This window comes from Bufo gargarizans, chromosome 1 (assembly GCF_014858855.1).
Source record: "Bufo gargarizans isolate SCDJY-AF-19 chromosome 1, ASM1485885v1, whole genome shotgun sequence".
NCBI classification, from domain to species: Eukaryota; Metazoa; Chordata; class Amphibia; order Anura; family Bufonidae; genus Bufo; species Bufo gargarizans.
In genome coordinates, this window is record NC_058080.1 from 568403083 (window position 1) to 568426104 (window position 23022).

The following is a 23022-nucleotide window of genomic DNA, read 5'->3' on the forward strand; positions in this document are numbered from 1 at the left end:
GCACGATGGAGCACTGTGCCATAAGGCAAAAGTGATAACTAAGTGGCTCGGGGACCAAAACGTTGACATTTTGGGTCCATGGCCTGGAAACTCCCCAGATCTTAATCCCATTGAGAACTTGTGGTCAATCCTCAGGAGGCGGGTGGACAAACAAAAACCCACTAATTCTGACAAACTCCAAGAAGTGATTATGAAAGAATGGGTTGCTATCAGTCAGGAATTGGCCCAGAAGTTGATTGAGAGCATGCCCAGTCGAATTGCAGAGGTCCTGAAAAAGAAGGGCCAACATTGCAAATACTGACTCTTTGCATAAATGTCATGTAATTGTCGATAAAAGCCTTTGAAACGTATGAAGTGCGTGTAATTATATTTCACTACATCACAGAAACAACTGAAACAAAGATCTAAAAGCAGTTTAGCAGCAAACTTTGTGAAAACAAATATTTGTGTCATTCTCAAAACTTTTAGCCACGACTGTACATGTGTGCTCCTACTAAGAAGTCTCATCCAGGGAACACCACTCCTGACACTGAAAACCTGCTAAAGAACCCTATTAAACCAAACATACTGCCTAGCAGGGCTCATCATGCTGATTAAAACTATACCTTTCTTTTGTCTGTATGATAACAGCTGCAGAGATATCTGTGTTTTTATTCATATGCAAATTAGCAAGTTGGAGCACCAAGAGGAATGGCTGAATCCTTTCAGTACTGCTTTGTAACACCCCCTGTGCACTTCACCCTCCTCCCTCCCCTGATCACAAATATTCTAATTGTGAATTTTTATCGCGAATATCAGCAATTCGAGAATTCGCGAAGATGTAGAATTTAGTGCTATATATTCGTAATCGCAAATATTCAAGATTTTTTTTCATCAGTAGCCTCCCTTCTTGCTTGTGGGCCAATGAGAAGGCTGCAATATCTTTGTCAGAGCTTAGCAACATTCTTAGCAACCAATAAGAACGTTGCCTAACCTTTACTATATAGGAAACTCCCCAGCAGCCATTTTCTGCTGTTTTTTTGCAGTTCTGAGAGAGAGAGCAGTGACATTGCTGTGCTCTGTGCTTTCATCTGGATCCTATACCTTATCCAATTACATAAGATAGTTAGTTAGCACATATATCTAATACAGATAGTCAGTGGGAGATAGTCAGTGTAGGTTAGATAGTGATATAGTGTAGTTGATAGGTTCCAGTGCAGGGTGTTAGGTAGTGTAATAGGAATTACTGTTTCTCTGCTGTTCATACATACATGCTACAGACATAATGCTGTGATGTCACAACAATACTTAGTGCACCAATCAGTAATATCTACTAAGACCTGATAAAATGTGAAGTTGCATGTAATGACTGGAGATCACGAATTCTAGAATTCGCTAATTTGTTGCGACTATTATGCAAAAAAATTGTGAAATATCGTGGAAACGAATATTGTCTATGCCGCTCATCACTAATATACACTATGTACTATAGCTTCACCACACTGAGATCGAAAAGCTATTATACATATTACTGCTTTATTCAGAAGCATAATATATTATTATAAAGACACCAGTAATATGTGTTATCTTACAGAAAAACTATGCATTGCTATGTGGTAATGCTATAGCTTGCTGCTAAGTGCTTGGTTTTGCATGTAAAGCTCCCAGGTTTGAATCTTGGGAGAAAATGCAACGTTTTTTTCTTTTAGAATTTATTTTCCACATTTCACCCATAATACGTCTATATCCTTATCGTATTAAAGATAATGTTTTTAGAAAGTTAATAAATATTACTGGTTTCTTTATAATCATTTATTGTGTCTGTGAATAAACCCGTAAAAAGGTTTTAGGTTTCTAAGCAAAAACAAAAAAAACACTATTCTCAATATGGTAAGCCCTTTTATTGTTATTATATGATTATATATATTTATTATAGTATAGCCTTTTATTATGGGTTAAATGAGAGAGAAAAACATAATAGAAAAAAAGTTTATGTAAGTCTCTTCTGGGACTTCCACTTACTACCAAGTTATGGCATTACCACGTAGAGATGTGTGATTTTTCTATGCTTGTAAGATAACACATATCACTGGTGTCTTTATAATCATATATAGTGCTTATGAATAAAGTGGAAATATGTATATTGTCTGAGCACATCTCTGTGTGGTGAAGCTATAGTACATAGTGTACATGATATGTACATGCTAGGAGACAGTTCTGCAGTCAGCATGCTGATGTCTAGCCCTGTCAATCAAGGGAAGGGGAAGGTATTGTTTTAATCAGCATGATCAGCCCCCCAGTCAGTCTGTCTGGTTTTATATGGTGAAAGAAAATGTTTGAAAAAAATTAAATAAATGGCTGCCCTCCTATTATTACACACAAAACGTGTCCCAATCACACAGCAGGACAAGTTACTTTGCAACACTAAGCTAAAGATCTGCCTCATCCTCCTCTCTGCTCTGCCTGTAAAGGATTATGATCCTGAATACAGATAAGAACTTTAGCTGAACCTCTGTAGGAATGGAGTTCATGAGGAGATATGAAAAACAGAGAGGACAGGCAGGTTGATGGCCATTTTATTCTGGTTGGCAGCCCCGGGCCCGGCATCGCTGGGGGCCCAATGCCGACCCAAACATACACATACTGTGGCGGGGCATGGGAGCACATAGATCCCTGCTTCGCTGCCTATCACCTACTAGGCCTAAAGTCTATGTGGTAGTAAAAGCCCAGCGCAGGCGTGCGTGATGATGTCATCACATGTGATGAAGTCATCGCGCGCCTGTGTCGGGGCGCAGGGCTTTAATGTACACGCACCTGCCTCACCATCACGGACACAGGTAAGTATTAGCCTTTAGTTTTGTTTTGTTTTTTGTGTGTGCCAACTTTGGGGGCAGAGGAGGTCATATTACTGCAGGGACAGTGAGGCCAACTTATTACATGGGGGCAAATTATTCAATGGGGGAAGTGTGGGGGGGAATTACTTAATGGCAGTGTGGGGGCAAAATACTTAATGGGGGCAAATTACTTCATGGGCAATGTGGCGGCAAATTACTTTGTGGGGCAAACTACTACATGGGGGAGGTGTGGGGTAAATTGCTATATGGGGCAGTGTGGTGGAAATTACTATATGGGGCAGTGTGAGGGAAATTACTATGTGGGGGCAGTGTGAGGGATATTACTACATGGAGACAGTGTGAGAGAAATTACTATATGGGGCAGTGTGGGGGATATTACTATGTGGTGTGGGGGATGTTGCTATTGAGGAGGCACTGTAGGGGCATATTAGGGGACATTATTTTTGGGGACACTATTCAGGCATTATTACCTGGAGCACAATATAGGATGTTATTATTACTGGGGGCACTCTAGGGGACATTACAATTGTTGTAGACACTATAGGGATCTTTGGGATAGTTTATAAAACGGGTGTAAAAATAGATCTCATCTTTCATTTTTGACAGCTCCTTTGGAAAATGAAAGGTGGAATCTGATTGGCTGCTATGGGTAACTTAGCCAGTTTTACTTTACACCAGTTTGCTAAATGACTCCATTATGTCTACTGGGGTCACAATTTTTTCAGCAGTATAGGACCTGGGACATTGGGGAGCACAGTGGGCACAGTATTGGGAGTGGCAGCAGGATGACAGTGTTGGGACACCAGGATGGGGAGGTTGATGGAAAAATTTAGAAATCTAATGTGTCTGTGTAACAAACTCTGTAGAGACGAGATGTGGCTGAAACAATTTGTCATGGTGGTCTGGGTCAGACGCAGGAGAAGAGGAAAGAGAAGGTCTACATGACAGGAGATGTCCCTGAATGTAAGAGGTATGTGGTGCTGCATTCTCCTCAATGTCTTTATTATAATCATATGTATTTTAAATTTGGCAAACAGTGATAACTTTCTGTGTACAGATAACGTAGTAGATGTTCCCTGCGGTCCTATGTAGCACCCCACATAACACAATAATGCACTGTGTTATGTGGGGTGTTACATGGGACTCCAGGTAACATCTATGACATCTGTGCTCAGAGTTTTGAGATGGTGGGGGTATGATTTTTGGCACCCCCGCCAATTAGCTGTTTGAGGAGACCACGTTGTTCTAGTGAGCACCGCAGCCTATTTGCTCCTTACCAAGCACAGCGCTATTCATTTGATAGTACTGTGCTTGCAGCTCAGACCCAATCACTCAGCTGGGGCAGAGCTGCACCCAGACCATGTGAACGATGAATGTGATGTCATATGGCCTAGGAAGAGACTGTGGTGCTCACGAAGCACCGCAGCCTCTTCATACAGGATTTTTTTAAACTAAAATGTAGGGAGGTGCTCAAGTTGGGTAGACAGCCCCAGGCCTATCATGCACTTAATCCGCCCCTGGAACCCATTCATTGTCAATGGGCACAAAACTGGACAGAGCTTAACGGAGTGCACCAGAATGCATTCCATTCTGTTTCGTTGCGTTCTAATGACGCACACAAAAGCTCTACAAGCAGCGTTTCTCAGTGCGTCCTGGGATGCGGAGCTACTTGTCTCCTGCCTTGCACCAGGCCAAACATCCACCATCAATAGCACCCCCAACTATGATCAGACAGAAGCCCCTAGGAAGTCAGTGAGTGCCCTGAGGGAAGAAAAGGTTTGCCCTCAATTCACTGTGCCTGGCCCAGGAAAAGCTGGGGTGAGGACCGTCACTGTGGTCTGTGAGTGTTAATACCACCATCACAGCCACTGCCTCTCCTCCCATCCTTGTCTATCCCTCGGGGTCACTGCAATAGCACAATGAAGAGAAAAAAACAATACATTATATGGATGGCACCATAAAGCAGTCCTAAATGAGAAATAAATCAATTGTTTTTAGGATTTATGATGGGAGTGATTACAAGTAACTATTTTCTGTTATGTGAAAGCATTGCTGTACATATTTTGTACTTGAAATTTCAGATTTTAGACTTCCTACTGAGTTACATAAGGTATAAAAATATGTGAAGATGAACTGCAACTCAAATCAAATAAAATATGTTCATACAAGCCAGTCTTATATTTATATAGATGTATAATGACAGATTGTCGTAAAAATATATCGAGGCTCTCATCTAACATCTAGGAACAATACATAGCAAATAAAGATGAGCAGAGCCTTGATGTGCCTTTTAGACCAACCTGATTTACAGGCTTTCTTTCCAGAATAAATCAACAGAAAAGAGCAGAATATTACAGTCTTTAGAGAAGAAAAAGATGACGAGTGGATGTTGGAAGATTGTAGGAAGAATCAATAAATGCCACGGGATGGACTGCCGCCAGATTCACACTAAAGCATCAAAATAGACAGTATACATTTGGGTTCAGGAGGCATTTTGTGTGCCTGTTATTGCAGGTGAGTTTTAAGATCAAGTGATGAGGTATATGCACAGGGATAATGCTATATCTGGCCATTATTTGGCTTGTAACCTGCATTATTTAGCAGTTTCCATTCTGCAGGGAACATCTTCAATTTTCAGTTTTCTCTAAGCTCAGCTTGAGAATGGGCAGAGGCTAGCTGCTATCCCTCATCTCTCTGGAGCACACCCTCATAAGCTGCAGCAGTTGGAGGACATTATGCTGCAGTACTGACCAGTGCTGGTGTGAATCTAGCACTGGGCTGAGACAGTAAAACATATATCAGCCAGCAGCAGTCTGTCTGTTTTTCTTTCTCTCGCGCGTGCTCTTGTTCCTCCTACTTCTTGATGCACCTCTCTATAGACCATTTTGGGCAGAAGCTATAACCTGACCTCTCAGTGCATGGAATTCTGGATTTTATCAGGGAATTGAGAGGGATCAATGCAGAAGGGAGAGGGGATGGGAAGAAGTGTCTGATAAGTTGAGAAAAAGGCTGTGTTCCTTAAGGGGTTCTCTTGGAATTCTTTAAAATGGTAGCCAGCAACCTGTCCTAGAATATGAGCAGGATTGGTTGCCTGCAATTATAGAGCTGCCCAGGCGGCTGAGGTGTTGGAGCCTCGCTACAAACTGCAATACTCTATATGGTAATCATGTCATACTGTCTATCATATGCCCTTATGGCTAAGCAGCCTGACAAGAGAACTCACCAATATGTATTTTAGTATATGCAAGCGCCTTAGTCTAGTGAGGCCCTGTCCCCTTATCCCCTGGGAGCTCTATAAGTGGAAAGTGGAGGCCACCAGTCCTTCTCACATTCTGGGACAGGTTGCTGATGGACATTTTAAATAATCTTCACTTTTAATTTATAGGAAGAAAAGCAATAGTTACTCTTTAAAGACTCGGGGGGGGGGGGGGATTTATCAACACTGGTTTTCAGAGCTCCTTTCAAAAATTAAAGGTGGAATCTGATTTGTTGCTATGGGCAAGAAAGCCTGTTTGCCTTTACACCAGTTTGATATATCTACTCAATTATTTTGTCTTTTTTATTTCAATATAATGTACAAGGCCATCTATGATATTGTTGACACTGTTGAAGGATAGTTTTGGAATCTCTCTCTTGAAATGTTTTACACAGTGGTAGGATAGTTTGGGAAGCTTTCTCTCTCATTGTTTTCTGACTATAAAAATATAGTATGCATCCCCAATAAATTATTTTCCAGGAATATTGGAAAACAATGTTATAGCAATGTTATAAATAGGTAACCTCACAGATACAACAGGGTTCTTCTGCACAGTAGAATAAAATCCCTATATACACTGCCTGTCCCAAAAAAAAGTTGCCCTGGATTTAACTAAGCAAATAGTTATGAGCCTCCTATTGTATAATTACTGCATGGGCAATTATCTTTCAGCTGGCAATAAGTTATTTAACCCCAACTGGTGCAATGAGTTGCTTCTCATTTCTTACACAACCATGTCGAAAGACACATCTCATGGTTGTGGAAAAGATGTTAGTCTGTTTGAGAAGGGTCAAATCATTGGCATGCATGAAGCAGAGAAAACATCTAAGAAGATTGCAGAAACTACTAAAATTGGGTTAAGAACTGTCCAACACATTATTAAAAACTGGAAGGATAGTGGGGACCCATCGTGTTCGAGGAAGAAATGTGTCAGGGAAAAAATCCTGAATGATCGTGATCGGCGATCACTTAAACGTTTGGTGAAATCAAATAGAAGAAAAACAACAGTAGAACTCAGGGCTATGTTTAATAGTGAAAGTAAAAGCATTTCCACACGCACAATGCGAAGGGAACTCAAGGGATTTGGACTGAACAGCTGTGTAGCCGTAAGAAAACCACTAATCAGTGAGGCAAACCAGAAAAAAAAGGCTTTAATTTGCTAGGGAGCATAAAGATTGGACTCTGGAGCAATGGAAGAAGGTCATGTGGTCTGATGAGTCCAGATTTACCCTGTTCCAGAGTGATGGGCGCATCAGGGTAAGAAGAGAGGCAGATGAAGTGATGCACCCATCATGCCTAGTGCCTACTGTACAAGCCTGTGGGTGCAGTGCTATGATCTGGGGTTGCTGCAGTTGGTCAGGTCTAGGTTCAGCAACAGTATGTGCTCCAAGAATGAGGTCAGCTGACTACCTGAACATACTGAATTACCAGGTTATTCCATCAATGGATTTTTTCTTCCCTGATGGCACGGGCATATTCCAAGATGACAAAATAGGATTAATCAGGCTCAAATAGTGAAAGAGTGGTTCAGGGAGCATGAGACATCATTTTCACACATGGATTGGCCACCGCAGAGTCCAGACCTTAACCCCATGGAGAATCTTTGGGATGTGCTGGAGAAGGCTTTGCGCAGCAGTCAGACTCTACCATCATCAATGCAAGATCTTGGTGAAAAATTAATGCAACACTGGATGGAAATAAATCTTGTGACATTGCAGAAGCTTATCGAAACAATGCCAGAGCGAATGCGTGCCGTAATCAAAGCTAAAGGCTTTTTTTTTTTGTGGCAATTTTTTTGGGGACAGGCAATGTGTGTGTGTGTATATATATATATATATATATATATATATATATATATATATTTTACACCATCCAAAATCTAAAAACAAGGCCTTCCACCTAACAGTATTTTCTTACAAAAATGGTGCTCTTACGAGCGTCAAGCACAAATGTCCAGGTGCGACTTTTACCTCAGCTCATCCATTGTCTCAAAATACATTACAGTATATAGACATTAGACATAGTGTATGCTTGAAAAACACATGACAATGTATTTTAATATAGAGTACTGTGTTTTATATAGTGTTAATCAAGTGCTATAAATGTACATTCCAAGCAAAATTCAAAAAATATCAAAATATTTTACAGTGTACACTAAATACAATTTGTGACCAATGGCTTACATGCGTAAAGCGACCTATACTAGACATTTCTAACATAACAAACAGATCTCACCTTGATGACATCTTCGTCTGCCGACTTGCACTCAGTGAACTCAGACACATCTATCACAGAACCATCCTCTTGAACAGCCAGCACCTTCACAGGGATGGACATCGTCCTTCCTGTCAGGATAGCGGTGTTTAAAAGTTCAGTGTCCTGTGTATGAAGACAAATAAGATAATATCATGAGAATAAAAGACAAGGATAAGATCCTCTCACACTTTTATTTGCCATAGAAATTGTAGAATTTTGCATGAGTGATGTAAGAATTATAACTCTCAATTTAGTTTTGCATGCATTCTACAAGACAAATATTGGCATAGTAGTATGACTTATATTTGCAGGTAGGTAGTATGATCTCTCCGTGTTCATGTTAGGTAAGATCATATTAGTAATTTGAGTAAATACTTCAGAAAATACAAGGGTATCTGTCAGTAGATATGCATCTATGAAACTTGTTACCTGTGCGTTTGGCAGCGGAAGGCATGTGCGTTGGTCCTGTGTTCATGTATGCCCGCAATGATGTTTTAATATATTCAAATGAACCTCTAGGACATGAAGGATAACCTCCGGCACTCCAGCTGTAGTGAAACTACAACTCCCAGCATGCTCCATTAATTTATATGGAGCTCTGAGAACAGCCAAGCAAGTGTTCATCTTGGGAGTCGTAGTTTTACCACAGCTGGAGTGCCGGAGGTTAGCCATCATAGCTTTAGGGGAAATCTGGGCATTGCAGTTACACCTAGAGGACATTCCATCATGTGTTTGCACAGTGAGAGAGGATTCTCTTAGGCCCCTTTCACACGAGAGAGTTTTCCACATGGGTGTGATGCGTGAAGTAAACGCATAGCACCCGCACAGAATTCTGACCCATTCATCTCAATGGGTCTGTGTACATGAGCCTTTTTTTTTTTCATGCAGAATGTTCTATATTCTGCGTTTTTCACACAGCCCTGGCGCCATAGAAGTGAATAGGGCTTCAGTGAAAAGCACATTGTAAGGCTACATGCACACGACCGTGCCGTTTTTTGCAGTCCGCAAAAAAAACTGAAGCCGCCCGTGTGCCTTGCGCAATTTGCGGAACGGAACGGGCGGCCCATTGTAGAAACGCCTATTCTTGTCCATAGATCGGACAGACCACAAAAACGGCCGTGTGCATGAGGCCTAATCCAGATGTAAGCTGGATGCAGTCCGGGTGCAATGCGTTTTCACTGATGGTTGCTTGGAGATGTTGTTTGTAAACCTTCAGTTTTTTTCACACGCATGAAAAACGCATCAAAACGGATTTCACCCACGTGGAAAAAACTGAACAACTAAACGCAATCGCAGACAAGACTGATTGAACTTGCTTGCAAAATGGTGCGAGTTTCACTAAATGCACCCTGAATGCATCCTGACCCTATCCGTACCATTTGTGTAAAAGAGGTCTTACTGTGATATACTGTAAGATAGATCTTGGAAATGATGGGGGTGGCTTTCCCCTAATCAGTGATAAAAGAAAATCAGTCCCATTAGACCTAACATAGACACCTGTATCTCACAGCTAGAGTGCGTCTGCAGTACCCCAGTCCCAGGTGGTACCTACAAATGTTTGGTTTGCAATGTTAGTTAATGTTTGCACTGCACACCAGCAGGTGAGGTATGGTATACTAAACACCCCATTCCTCCCCCTCCTTTGGGCTTGTCCTATTTCCTGCCAGGGAAGGGGAATGTTAGAAGTGAAGAAGCATGTCTTATTGCTCCTACTCCAAGGGACCAGAAAACTACATAACTCATCTGTGAGACCTCGACTCAAGAGATCCTTTAAAGACAAAACTACAGATATCCTGCAAAGCTACGGTGTTACAGTTGGCAGAGTAACCAACAACCATAGCTATCCAGCCTTTACTGCAGGTGAGGAACTACGGTTCAGACAACCATCACCTTAGAATCCATCCAGGTCAGGCCAACTCAAAAAAGCATGCATTACACAGTAGACACCTACAGCCAATACAGCTGCTAGCCAGAAGTTCAGGAGAGAAACATCAGCAAGATAGAAAACTAGATCATCTGTCACTTGGCCAGCTATAATACCTCAGCATCTGGGAAGATAAATTGCCCTGTATACAACTACTGCTAGATGTACCACCACTTCTATTTTACAATTAATAAAGAGAGACTTATTCTTCTACTTCTGGCCTGATTTCTTACACCGCCTTTTCACGGCACTGATCTCCAGGGAGCAACCGCCTGAGGAAGTGACACGTCATCTCATCAGGGTCACTCCACTCCTATTTTCTGCAATTGCTCCTCAGGGGGATTGGTAGACTTCCTGTCCAAGAAACTAAAGGCATATAAAGGTGAGTTTACAAGGGACAGACTGAACACCGTTACTGCAGTGAGAGGCTGTGTCAAACTTTACAGGGTAATCATTGTAATGGATTTAGATAGTGCCTTATAGATCCCACCGACCCTTTGCTGTGTTTCTGTTGAGATTTCCTTTTTTGTCGACTAGAATAGTGTTGCATGCTGTGCTATTCTTGCCACCGGTGGCGATGGGGGCTCCCAAAAGACACCTTTAACACAAATGTATGCACAATCTAATCTGAATGTGGTTCCCACTGAGGTTGAGGATAAAGAGGTCACCTCTCCTGACATGTCTGATTTAGTAACTACTTCTACAATTCTGGAACATCTATTCTTATGACTTGCGATTTGCAATTACGGACCACCTGGGTATTTCCAGTTGGGGGTGTGTCCCTGCACAGTCTGACACTATCCAATCAGTGCTGTCACTATCAAAGTGTTCAGGAACCCCTCCCAACTGGTAACAGAATCGTTACTACATAGGGAATGCAAGACATTTCTAATACAGACACGTCAGGAGAGGGGACAAGTCCTCTTTAAGCTGTGTTACTTTCTGTATCTTCATTTACTTTCACTTTTACCCGTATACTGTGACTATTATTACTGTAATATATAATAATTACAAAAATAATACACATGCAAGTCTATTGAAATTTTTTTATCAAATGTAATTTATTGTTAAGATGGAGACATATAAAAAGCAAGCTATATTGGAGAAAAATCCCTAAAATAAGAACACATGATGAGGAACAGCTTGAAACTGAAAAGCCAAATGTCCTCCAGGAGACAAAAGTTAGGGTGGGTTGACACTAGCGTTAGGGATTCCATTATGGCTTTCCATTATAACATGGTTCTAACGGAAAATAACGGAATCTATAAGACGAAAGGACGGATCTGTTCTTCTGCCCATAGACTTGTATTATGAGGGAATGCAGAACGGAAGCCTTTAAAAAGCATTCCGTTTGATTTCCGTCCCAATAGAAGTCTATGGGAATCAAAACGGATCTGTCTGGGTCCCGTTATGCAAGACAAAAACAAAGTCCTGACGACAGGACTTTGTTTTCCGTCTTACATAAAGGGAACCAGACGGATCTGTTTATATTCCCATAGATTTCTATTAGGACGGAAATCAAACGGAATGCCTTTTAAACGCTTCCGTTCTGCATTCCCTCATAATACAAGTCTATGGGCAGAAGAACGGATCTGTCCTTCCGTCCTATGGATTCCGTTATTTTCTGTTATAACCATATTATAACGGAAAGCCATAACAGAATCCCTAACGCTAGTTTGAACTCACCCTTGAAATGATAAAAAAAATGTAAGTCAATGATATGGCAAGTGGAAGTTGCACACTGATTTGGTGCCATGGGCTGCTGTCTTGTCACTGTGTGAGTTTGTATGTTCAGTAGAGGGTGCAATTTTACCCTCAAAAGCCAAATGAGGGATATTTAATAGGGATTTACATATTGATGACCTATTCTTAGGATAGCTCATCAATATCTGATTGGTGGGAGTAGGATTTCCATCATCCCTGAAAACCTGTTTGAAAAGACCACACTTGGAGGAGCATTTTGGCTACTTCCTGTGATACAGTACCAAGCACAGCACTGTATATTGTATAGCGGCTGTGCTAAGTATTTCAGCTGGTGACAGATAGACGTCCCGTCACAGACTGAGGGCAAGGTCATTGCACTCGCCTGAGCAATGTGGGCCCCTTCAAACAGCTGATCGGAAGGAATGCTAGGAGTCGGACCCCTACTGACATGAGAATAGGTCAATAGGTCATCAAAATGTAAGTTTCAGAAAACCCTTTTAAGGAACTGGAACACCTCCACTTATGCACTGTCACGGCTGAGGATAGGGTGGCCCCCACTGGCAGATGGTGAATTACCAGGAGGATGTCTCCAGCAAAGCATGGCTGAAGAACCCCTCAGCTTCAGGTCTCCAAAGAGGCTTTATAGCCCAAAGTGGCCACACCCACACAGGAAAGGGAATTAACCCTTCCAACACCAACCAGGGAAGTGAAACCACTTAAAGGGAAATACACACACAAACACACTGGAGCTGTTACCACCGGCAACGACATGCGTGGCAACCATGTACGGGGAGTCAGCCAAAAGGCCGAGACACTGCCACCACATGTACAATATACAACATGTTGCCACGGGCAGCCACCAGTGAAGGGAAGTGTCACACTGCACACACCCAAACCTCGTGCACACCAAACACCTAAAAGGCACACCTACAAAGACAGGTTGCCAGGTGCAACTGCATACACAAACAGCAAGCTGCCACATAAAAATTTTGCCAGCGGCAACCACAGGTGAGGCAACATACTTCAGCCCTCACCTGTGATTGACAACAAAACCAAGACCGCAGGCAACTGCATGCAGTTACAGGAGTCACGACCATGAGCATGGTCGTGACATGCACCCAATAAAAAAAGTTTTAAAATTGAAGCAAGGCGTAAAAATAACTTTCTCCCCGGTATACCCAAGAATCATCAGTTACAAAACACAGAAAGGAGACGAGGGACCTAAGTGCTTAAGCCGGTAAAGGAAATTGCTTCTCATCCAAGTAGAAAGGCCTTGGTAGATTGCACAGATATTTACTAACATTACACAAAGCCGCTGCCTCTAGGGGCTAAACGTTCAAACAGACAGAGACTGATTGCCAAAGAATGATTCTAAAACGCTTCATCAGCTATCCACGCTGCAGACATTGTCCCGACCATCAGATTATACAGATCTGCTCTCCTGATGAATTTACAGTGGTTGTACACTAATGATTCCATTAGCACAGCCTCCGTTTAGACCCCTGTGTGACGGCTGTATGATTAATTGCTGTAAATGAGCTGCTCTCTCTGCCCCGTTCAGTGTAGGTAGCTATGGATTATGGCCTCTTAATGACGCTGTATACAAGTTGAGGAAGCAACTCTCGTTATGGATGGCTCCTCTGCTTGTAGCTCCTGTGAGATAATATCATTGATAAATGTCTGGAGAGTTTTCCACATTGCTTACTTCACTCTTATCTGTATCATTTGCTGAAAAATGATTTCTAGTGCAGTTTGAAGGCAGAACGTATGAAGAAAAGAGTAAACATCACTTACATAGTTGGCGGCATTGTACAATAATCTCTACTGACACTGTTGTGAAGTCAGCACATCTGATTCTATCACTGCAGCAAAGGGAACATGATTTGCAACTAAACATATTGGGAACCAGTATAAAAAAGTTACAAAGATTTTTTTTTTTCTTCAAAAAATATGCTGCTTAAAGGGGTTGTGCACCTTTGGGGTTTGCCAAACACCCCCACTTTGGCAGACCTGGCTCCTGGTGCTGACTTCTGGCCTTGGCTTCTCCTCTCGGCTCCCAGGATGTAAATTTCCTTTTGAACCCTGCTGAAGCCAAGCCCTTTCTGCATCGGTGACCTGCTCCCCTGGCATCATGTCAAATGGTCATGTGACACAATGTAAGCAGTGGCAACAAAGCAAAAATTTACATACTGCGAGCCAAGTGGAGGCCAAGGCCAGGAAGAGAAGGAGCCACCGCAGGGAAGGAGGTATAACAATGAGAGAGGGAGAGTTTGCAAAATAAAACACCCAAAAGGCGCAAAGCTCCTTAAAAATGGTCAAGTAATAGACGTAGGAAACAGGTTGCACAGCTGAAAGCTCAATATAATGATTATACCGATAGACTTTGTCTGACTCCAGTGCACCTATACGTCTTCACTGCAACACAGTGGTGCATCAACCGAGGAAGCGTGATTCTGTGAGAAATGGCCGTTGCCGCTAGGCGTGGGTCACACACATTCCGCCCCCGATATCTCTGCTGAAGCTTGCACTCACACCCCGGATGAATAAAGGATTTGTTTTATGAAACTACATTGGTGGGTCCCACTTTTTTATCTTTGCACCTATATCCTTTAAAATGGTGTTCATTAGAATATTAACTGCCACATGTTTTTTTCTTGGCCACCATGTTTTGTTTTAGTATGGTCCAAAGTAGCACTAAGTGGCCTAGGGATGTACAAACCATATAGCTGCTATAAGGCCAATGAAGGAGGCCCAGTTCAGGTTGGTCACAACCTCGTGCCCACTGGCAATGGGGGCTGGGTAAGGCCGCTGCTTTGTGCCATAAGAAATTTGAAGATGGCTATGGGCAAACTAGCACTACTCCTAATATAGGCATGCACAGGCGTGATCTTTGCTTTAATTGAATTCTGCTATGGTGTCTTTTCTATTATATGCATCCAACAACAGTTGTAGGTTGTAGTACATTGTACAGTACGATGTTTTGTAAAGGGTGAAATGTAGCATGCAGTAGTGGCATTACAACATGGAACACCTCAGTTGGTACACACCAAGGGGTAGAACTTGCATGGTATATATAATGCAATGTCCTGTGTCTCCATGAATAATAGGGGGGATTTATCAAACTGTTGTAAAGGCAAACAGTCTTAGTTGCCCATAACAACCAATCAGATTCCACATTTCATTTTCCAAAGGAGCTGTGAAAAATGAAAGGTGGAATCTGATTGGATGCTATGGGCAACTAAGACAGTTCTACTTTTCACCAGTTAAATAAATAAATCTCCCCCAATGTTTGTGGGTGTAGAGCAGTATTTAGAACCACAAACTTCTATGAATAAAATGAACATCATATAAACCATCCCAGACAACAAACTGACAGCTTAATGGCACCTTTCCTACATATGTCACATTTTGCTCTCTGATCGGTGGTTGTAACTTTTTCATCCTCTCTTTTATTACCTAAGTGGGAATAGCCCTGCATATTGGCTGTCACTTCTACGACAACATCCAAACTGAATTCAATCGAGATTATACGGTAGGAATTTAGCCTTCAGTCGCAAATGTACTTTATCTTAAAGTGATGTTGTGGTTTGGAGCCACTTTTAAGTTATTTTATGCAATTCCAAAACCACTATTATTATGTTATTATTAGGGTCATATGAATTGGAATTTAGACTTTGTGTCCCCCCCCCCCCCCCCCCCCTACCCCCTCAGGTAAAGAGACTGACAAATGCATTGACAAACTATGGAAAACACTACAGGAAAACCAGAGGAAAATTCAAAATTGTGCACAATTATTTAATAGGTTATGGCAGTCATTTATGACAGCTCAGTATACTGCTGACAGGGGATGATTTGATGGCTGCCAACAGACAACAGCAATTGCAAGAAATTGGATTCTCAGTAGTCATAAAGGTTATCAGTTCTTTGCCACATTTCTTACAAAGGGATAGGATCTAAATACAAATGAATTCCTAGCTATGTAGTTTCCTCAAAAGATTGCTAGAGAATTCCTGCCTATGTAGTTTCCTCAAAAGATTATTAGAGAATCCCTAGCAATGCAAGTTCCTCAAGATTGTTAGAGAATTCCTGCCTATGTAGTTTCCTCAAAAGATTGTTAGAGAATCCCTAGCTATGTAGTTTCCTCAAAAGATTATAAGAGAATCCCTAGCTATGTAGTTTCCTCAAAAGATTATTAGAGAATCCCTAGCTATGTAGTTTCCTCACAAGATTATTAGAGAATTCCTAGCTATGTAGATTCCTCAAAAGAATATTAGAGAATTCCTAGCTATGTAGTTTCCTCAAAGGATTGTTAGAGAATTTCTGCCTATGTAGTTTCCACAAAAGATTATTAGAGAATTCCTAGCTATGTAGTTTCCTCAAAAGATTGTTAGAGAATCCCTAGCTATGTAGTTTCCTCAAAAGATTGTTAGAGAATACATAGCTATGCAGTTTCCTCAAAAGATTGTTAGAGAATTCCTAGCTATGTAGTTTCCTCAAAAGATTGTTAGAGAATCCCTAGCTATGTAGTTTCCTCAAAAGATTATTAGAGAATCCCTAGCTATGTAGTTTCCTCAAAAGATTGCTAGAGAATTCCTGCCTATGTAGTTTCCTCAAAAGATTATTAGAGAATCCCTAGCAATGCAAGTTCCTCAAGATTGTTAGAGAATTCCTGCCTATGTAGTTTCCTCAAAAGATTATTAGAGAATCCCTAGCTATGTAGTTTCCTCAAAAGATTATAAGAGAATCCCTAGCTATGTAGTTTCCTCAAAGGATTGTTAGAGAATTTCTGCCTATGTAGTTTCCACAAAAGATTATTAGAGAATTCCTAGCTATGAAGTTTCCTCACAAGATTGTTAGAGAATTTCTAGCTTTGTAGTTCCCTCAAAAGATTATTAGAGAATTTAGAGATGAGCAAACTTTTGAAAAATTCGATTTGGCAGCTTCGCCGAACTTCATCAAGAAATGCAATTTGTTAAGAATTACTTTGTCACAAATCACTTTTCATTGTAGGGAGCAGGCGCAATGACGGAAAATGGTGATCGCACCGCCCACCCGTCATTTAACCCTTTAGATGCTGTATTCAACACTGATCACGACATCTAAGAATTACATTCAGGGGCTCAGGGGGTTAATCCGGGATTTTAAAATATATATCTATATATTATACTTACCATATCCACTTGATCGCAGAGAGGCCGTCCACTCACATCTTGATTGAATAAAAACCCCCTAAGTACCTCCTGTAGGGGGCCATCACCACTGATGACGTCACCATGTGCAGCCACGTGGTGACGTCTTTATGCTCGCCACAGGTACTTTAGCATGTGTTCTTCAAATCAAGACATAAAGGCCAGCGTCTTCGCGATAAAGTGGATGAGGTGAGTATAATTTTTTTTATTTTCAGTCAACATTTTAGGAAAAAACGATTAGTTACCATGAAGCGTGAGGAAATTCAGCAAATCAAATTTTCCCTAAACTTCAGATCGAATTCTGCTTCATATGCTTCGATTCGCTCAACATTAGTTATGTCGTTTCTGCACAAGATTAAAAGAGAATTCCTGCCTATGTAGTTACCCCCACAAGAATATTAGGGAATTTATAGCTATGTAGTTCCCTCACAAGATTATGAGATAATTCCTGCCTATGCAGTTCCCCTACATGATTATTAGGGAATTTAGAGCTATGCAGTCCTCCCACAAGATTATTAGGGAAATCCTAGCTATGTAGTTCCCTCAAAAGATTATTAGCTATGAAGTTCCTTAACAAGAATATGAGAGAACTACTAGTTATGTAGTTCCCTCACAAGATTGCTAGAGAATACCTAGCTATGTAGTTTTTAGATTATCTCGTTTTTTTGATTAATAAAGAAATTCTAGGTAGTTCCCTCACAAGATTATCAGATAACATAATCATTAAGCTGATTCTAACCATAACAAAATCCTTGACATTAATACATCATTGGAAGTGCACCAGAGCAGAAGCCACCCTTTGAGGTTGCGCCCTGATTGGTGGACCATGTCCATAGCATATCGGAATTAAAAAGAAGGCTTTCCTTTGACTGTAGTAGCCTTAGGCCCCATGCATATGACCATAATAATTTTGCAGTCCACAAATCGCATATCAACAAAGCACAGATCCTGTCCATGTGGATGTCACCATTTTTTAACCCCTGTAGAAATGTCCTATCTTTGCCTGCAAAATGGACAAGAATAGGACATGTTCTATATTTTTGGGGGCTGGCGGACCGTACAAACGGATGTGGACAGCACACAGTTGTGCTGTCTGCATCTTTTGCAGCCCCACTGAAATGAATGGCTCCGTACCCGACCGAATTGGATGCAGACCAAAAATATGGTCGTATGTATGGGGATTACTTTATTTGAATACATAAAAGAGAATATCTGTGGAAATTGTTGATTTGGCATAAAGCTTTACTTCCTGTGAACTTATAATAAACATGTTCATATATTTGAGTCTCTACATTCATAAACTTGTTGATATTGCATTTTTCAGTCTGCAACCGTTTCTAATGACCGAATTAAAACCAGCCCACAAGGACTTCAATGTAAAAACCTCTTCTAGCTGACTGCACTTCTTCCCGATAAAAGGGAGCTGGGACTTTCAAGCCTGACATACAAATTGAAGAACAAGAAATGTTCTAGGCATCTAGTAATACTCTGCTGAATAATACATGTTAATCCAATGTTCATGCAGATATGCAGCCATGTCAAGCACTGGCCTCATGCCGGGCTCACTTTAAAACCGTCCTACACTCCCAGTTTGAGCAAGCAGTGGGACTAGTTCTGAAGCCTTTATAGAAACTACCTTCCATATAGCTGAAAACAAGCATTTTTCTGCAGTACATACAAGAGCCTTTCCCACTGAGGTTGATATTGAAATAAGGAGTATCTGTTTCAGTGATGTGTATCTATTATCATACATTTTACATAGTGCAGGTCTGAATAACTCCTGAATTGACATACTTCATAGGTTTGTTTTACATAAATTCTACTTTCCCTACTTTGTTCAAATCACTAGAGATAGTTTGTAACAATGCTATGAATTTCTGAGCTTATACACAAAATTGCCCATAATAAGCATTCACATTTGCAGAACTATGTAACATGGAGCAGATATGAATGACATTTATAGTACACTATCATGTAAATGGTGGCATTCTACTTAGGGAAAGGACATACAAAATGAATATAACTTATAAAAGTCTTCCTAAAAGAACCAGCAGCCAAATAAAGAGCCACTCATTATAAATGTATAAATAAATTCATCAACAATGGAATTGTAACACCAAGAAGGACAGGCCACAAGGTTATGCAAAGCGATGAAGTAGCTGGTGTCACTAAGATCTACAGATGATCAAATTTTCAAGCACCTAGCTCCAATCTGTGGTATGTGGGAGGGACGTGAAAGCCAGACTGAAGGCTTGAAGCTTTTAGCCACAGGAAACCTCCAAAATTGGATCAAGTCATGTGGGAAGATTGTGCAATGGCTCCTGTTCGTTGACATGCCAGTTATCACCACTTGTTCCAAACAGAGAGGGACAGAATCCTTAAACTGAGAGACCTTTATTAACAATGAATTGGAATGACCGTAAGAGGTGCACAGAGATAAATCTCTGCACAAATGAATCGCCTGACTAGAAGAATGACATGTAGTGATGTATTTTATACTGCATTGAAATTGGACATCACATCCCATGCCTAAGGCAACAAACAGTGTCTACACAAACCATTAGAGGTAGTTTACACGACATTGGGCTATGAGCCAGTCGCCCACCTTATGCCACCAGTCTCACAGGCTATCATGGTGCACAGCTAGACAGCAATAGAGGCTGGAATGGAAGTCTATCTTCTCCAGTGATAAGTCATGCTTTTTGTCTGGGATTGGGCAACACCAGGAAGAGGCCTTCACAAGGGAATGTCACACCGGTCCTACTCCTGAGCTTATGGCATGAGGTCAGGAACGGATTGGCTATAGATTCTACAGGGAAATGTTCCCATGTACTAATACCCAGGGAGCTGACTGAGCAATCCTCACAGTTAGCCAGGTAAGTAATGATCTCTTGCACCAGAGTTAATTAAGGCTGGGGGTGTCAAGTTGTTATATACTTGGCTGGCAACCACAGGTGCTCTCTTGATTCCTGAATTCAACTGTATTGCCATCCTGAAGCAACTGGAGTAGGAGGACAGAATGTGGCTGTGGGAACTGGCCAACACAGAAAGGCAGCTTCAGAGGAGGTAATTTGTGCTGCTGGGGCATTATTTTGTGTTGCTCTGTGGTTTTTGATTCTGCTGTGGCAGTTTATTGTGCTGCACTGAGTTATTTGGCTCTGCTGGGGTGATATTTTGTGCAACAATATGGTATTGCCGGCCCTGTCTACTTGTGTTGGCCCTGCTTTCTGTCAATTCCGACCAGCCTACAACATGAGGCCACTTTAAGTTCCCAGTCCGCTCCTGTGTGAGGTTGGCATAATGCGCCAGGCCACACCCCTCTAGTCTTCATTTTAGGTATACTAACAGCTCAGCGATACATTGATTTGGTCTTGGAAGCAGTGGTAATCACCTTTTCTTGTAAGTGTCCCAGAAGCCGTTTTCTAACAGGACAACACCAGGCCATGTGCTTGCTGCTCATGCTACTTTGAACAACCTGCATGGCCTAAACATGCTACCATGGCCTGCAGTGTCTCCAGACTTGTCTCCTATCAAGCACATCTAGGACGTCAAAGGTCTGCAGTTGCAAAGGGAGCTGTCATTGGGCCCAGGTGCATTTAGCATGGTACAAGATTTCTCGGACAACCATTAAAGGGATTCTGTCACCACCATTGAGCGTATATAACTGCTCATATTGTGCTGTAGGTCTCCTAGAGGGCTTTCTAACCATACCTGTATATGTTTTAGAAATGTATTTGTGCCCCATAAAAACTGATTTTATAAACATGGTAATGAGCTTGGAAAAGAGCCCAAGGTGTGGTACTTAACGTTTGTGGAGCCCAGCCGCGCCCATTCTTAGTGAGCCCTGTTCCTCCCCTAATCTTGTATTCTACTTGATATGTGGACGTCACCCTGCACGGCAGTGAAATTTCGCACATGCGCAATATCATCTAATGTGAGCGCCCGTGCTCTCTGGATTCCTGTGCCAGCCTCAGCCTCAATAACTGAACTGCGCATGTCTTCCAGAATGAAAGTTACTTCTTGCAGCACTCTTTACTATGATAATCATATTTTCGAATAACCCAATGGACAAGGGTTGTGCCGAATAAACAAGCCCTTTAAGGAGAAATTAAATTACCCCATCTCTGAGGAAAAAGTAGTGCTATATCCCACTGGGCAGTAATCACATCTATCACCAAAGATGATGGCGGAGTAGACAGGCGTCCTGCTGTAACTCTATCGCCCCAGGGCCAGCACCTACGGTATACCACTGTCAGCTCTGATTTACACCTTGACACTCGCCCCCTGCAAGTGAGTGAACATATTCTAGTCTCTGTCATCAGTGCAAGAGACGAGCAAAAGCAATCATCTTCTCCATTGATTCTGTAGGAGGTGGATCAGATCTATTTGCTACATTCTGGTATGACAACCTTGATCAGTTGCCACAATTACTGAGCAGATGTTGCTATAGGACAGTGTTCTCTATGAACGCTTAACGGCCGTCTTATTGTTATTCCTGCAGAGACTGAGGCTGAAAGCGTATTAGTACTGCTGTGCTTAGTACTTGGAAGAAATAAATGACATATGTGTGATTTTTCAACTCGGCTATTGCCGGGCCAGTTGATATAACCTCGATCACTTTGTGTGCCATTTGGAAAGCTGTAGTGATATGAAGCAGCACAATTACAAGTAATAAAGGATGAATTATAGCCACATTCACTTCCCATATTGGGACCGCTAATGCAAGACGTTTAAAACCAGGTTCAAAATTGTAGACCAGCAGCATCTCAATGTGTCAGAGAGTGCGTTCATAATGCATAGTGGCCACTGAAGGTCACTCAGAACACTTTAAGTAAGAAAACTGCTGTCAAGCTTGGCCACATTAGTGCTTATGCCTGGAAGCAATTGAAGACAAAGCAAAAACAAGAAGTGGTAGAGCACCAGTGGATACTGTCCCAGATAAGTGAAATTATTGTTTAGCAAGACGAAAAGTCACCAAAGTTGTACAGTATGTAGAATTATATGCCGCACAAGTTCAATATTAAAGAGTAGTATAAATGCTACATACACATTATTGTATCAGTATGTGTACAACATAAAAGAAAAAGGTCAGGTCACTGCCATAAATGATCAGGAACACAAACTCCAGGAGGAAAAGTGGGCAGCACGGTGGCTCAGTGGTTAGCACTGGGGTCCTGGGTTAAAATCCGACCAAGGACGACATCTGCATGGAGTTTGTATGTTCTCCCCGTTTTTGTGTGGGTTTCCTCCGGGTACTCTGGTTTCTGTCCACTCTCCAAAGACATACTGATAGGGACCTTAGATTGTAAGCCCCATTGGGGACAGTGTGATGGTGTCTGTATAGTGCTGCGGAATATGTCAGCGCTATACAAGTGCATAAAATAAATAAAATAAAAAGCAGACCATCCAGTGCATGGAAGCAATGCCAGGCCAGTCCCTGGTTTATAGCAGGAAAACAAAATCCAGATTAGATTAGAATTAAATTTTATTTTCCTACTATATCAAGTATACTCAACATATGGCCTTTTTCTGAGATATGTCTACATACACAGCAGCTCATATTTGCACACGTTCTCATGTTACATCCTAAAACTAGGTAAAGGTCCAGTGTCAGGCCAGCCATAACTATTAGATAGCTGTCAGCTACAGTATCGCTAATGTCTCTCCCCATTCGTATGCCTGCCATGCTTGTGTCCTGACTGGGGATTGATCCTAATTAGAGATGAGCGAATCGAATCCCACGAAGTGGAATCGATCCGAACTTCAGGATAAATTCTATTTGCCTCAAAGCTGAAATTCCTCGTGCATCCGTATGTCTTCTGTATCCGTTCCGTTTTTTCTGAACCAACTATTGAAAAT

The 23022-nt window shown here is 41.6% G+C and overlaps 1 protein-coding gene across 1 annotated transcript in view; it reads right to left on the reverse strand.

Moving 5' to 3' along the window:
- Window positions 1–23022, reverse strand: part of TMEM132B (transmembrane protein 132B) — a 634840-nt gene that overhangs the window by 110125 nt on the left and 501693 nt on the right. Inside the window, exon 5 of the mRNA XM_044275647.1 lies at window positions 8326–8469. Within this exon, the coding sequence (XP_044131582.1) occupies window positions 8326–8469 (144 nt within the window). The remainder of the gene's footprint in view (window positions 1–8325; window positions 8470–23022) is intronic.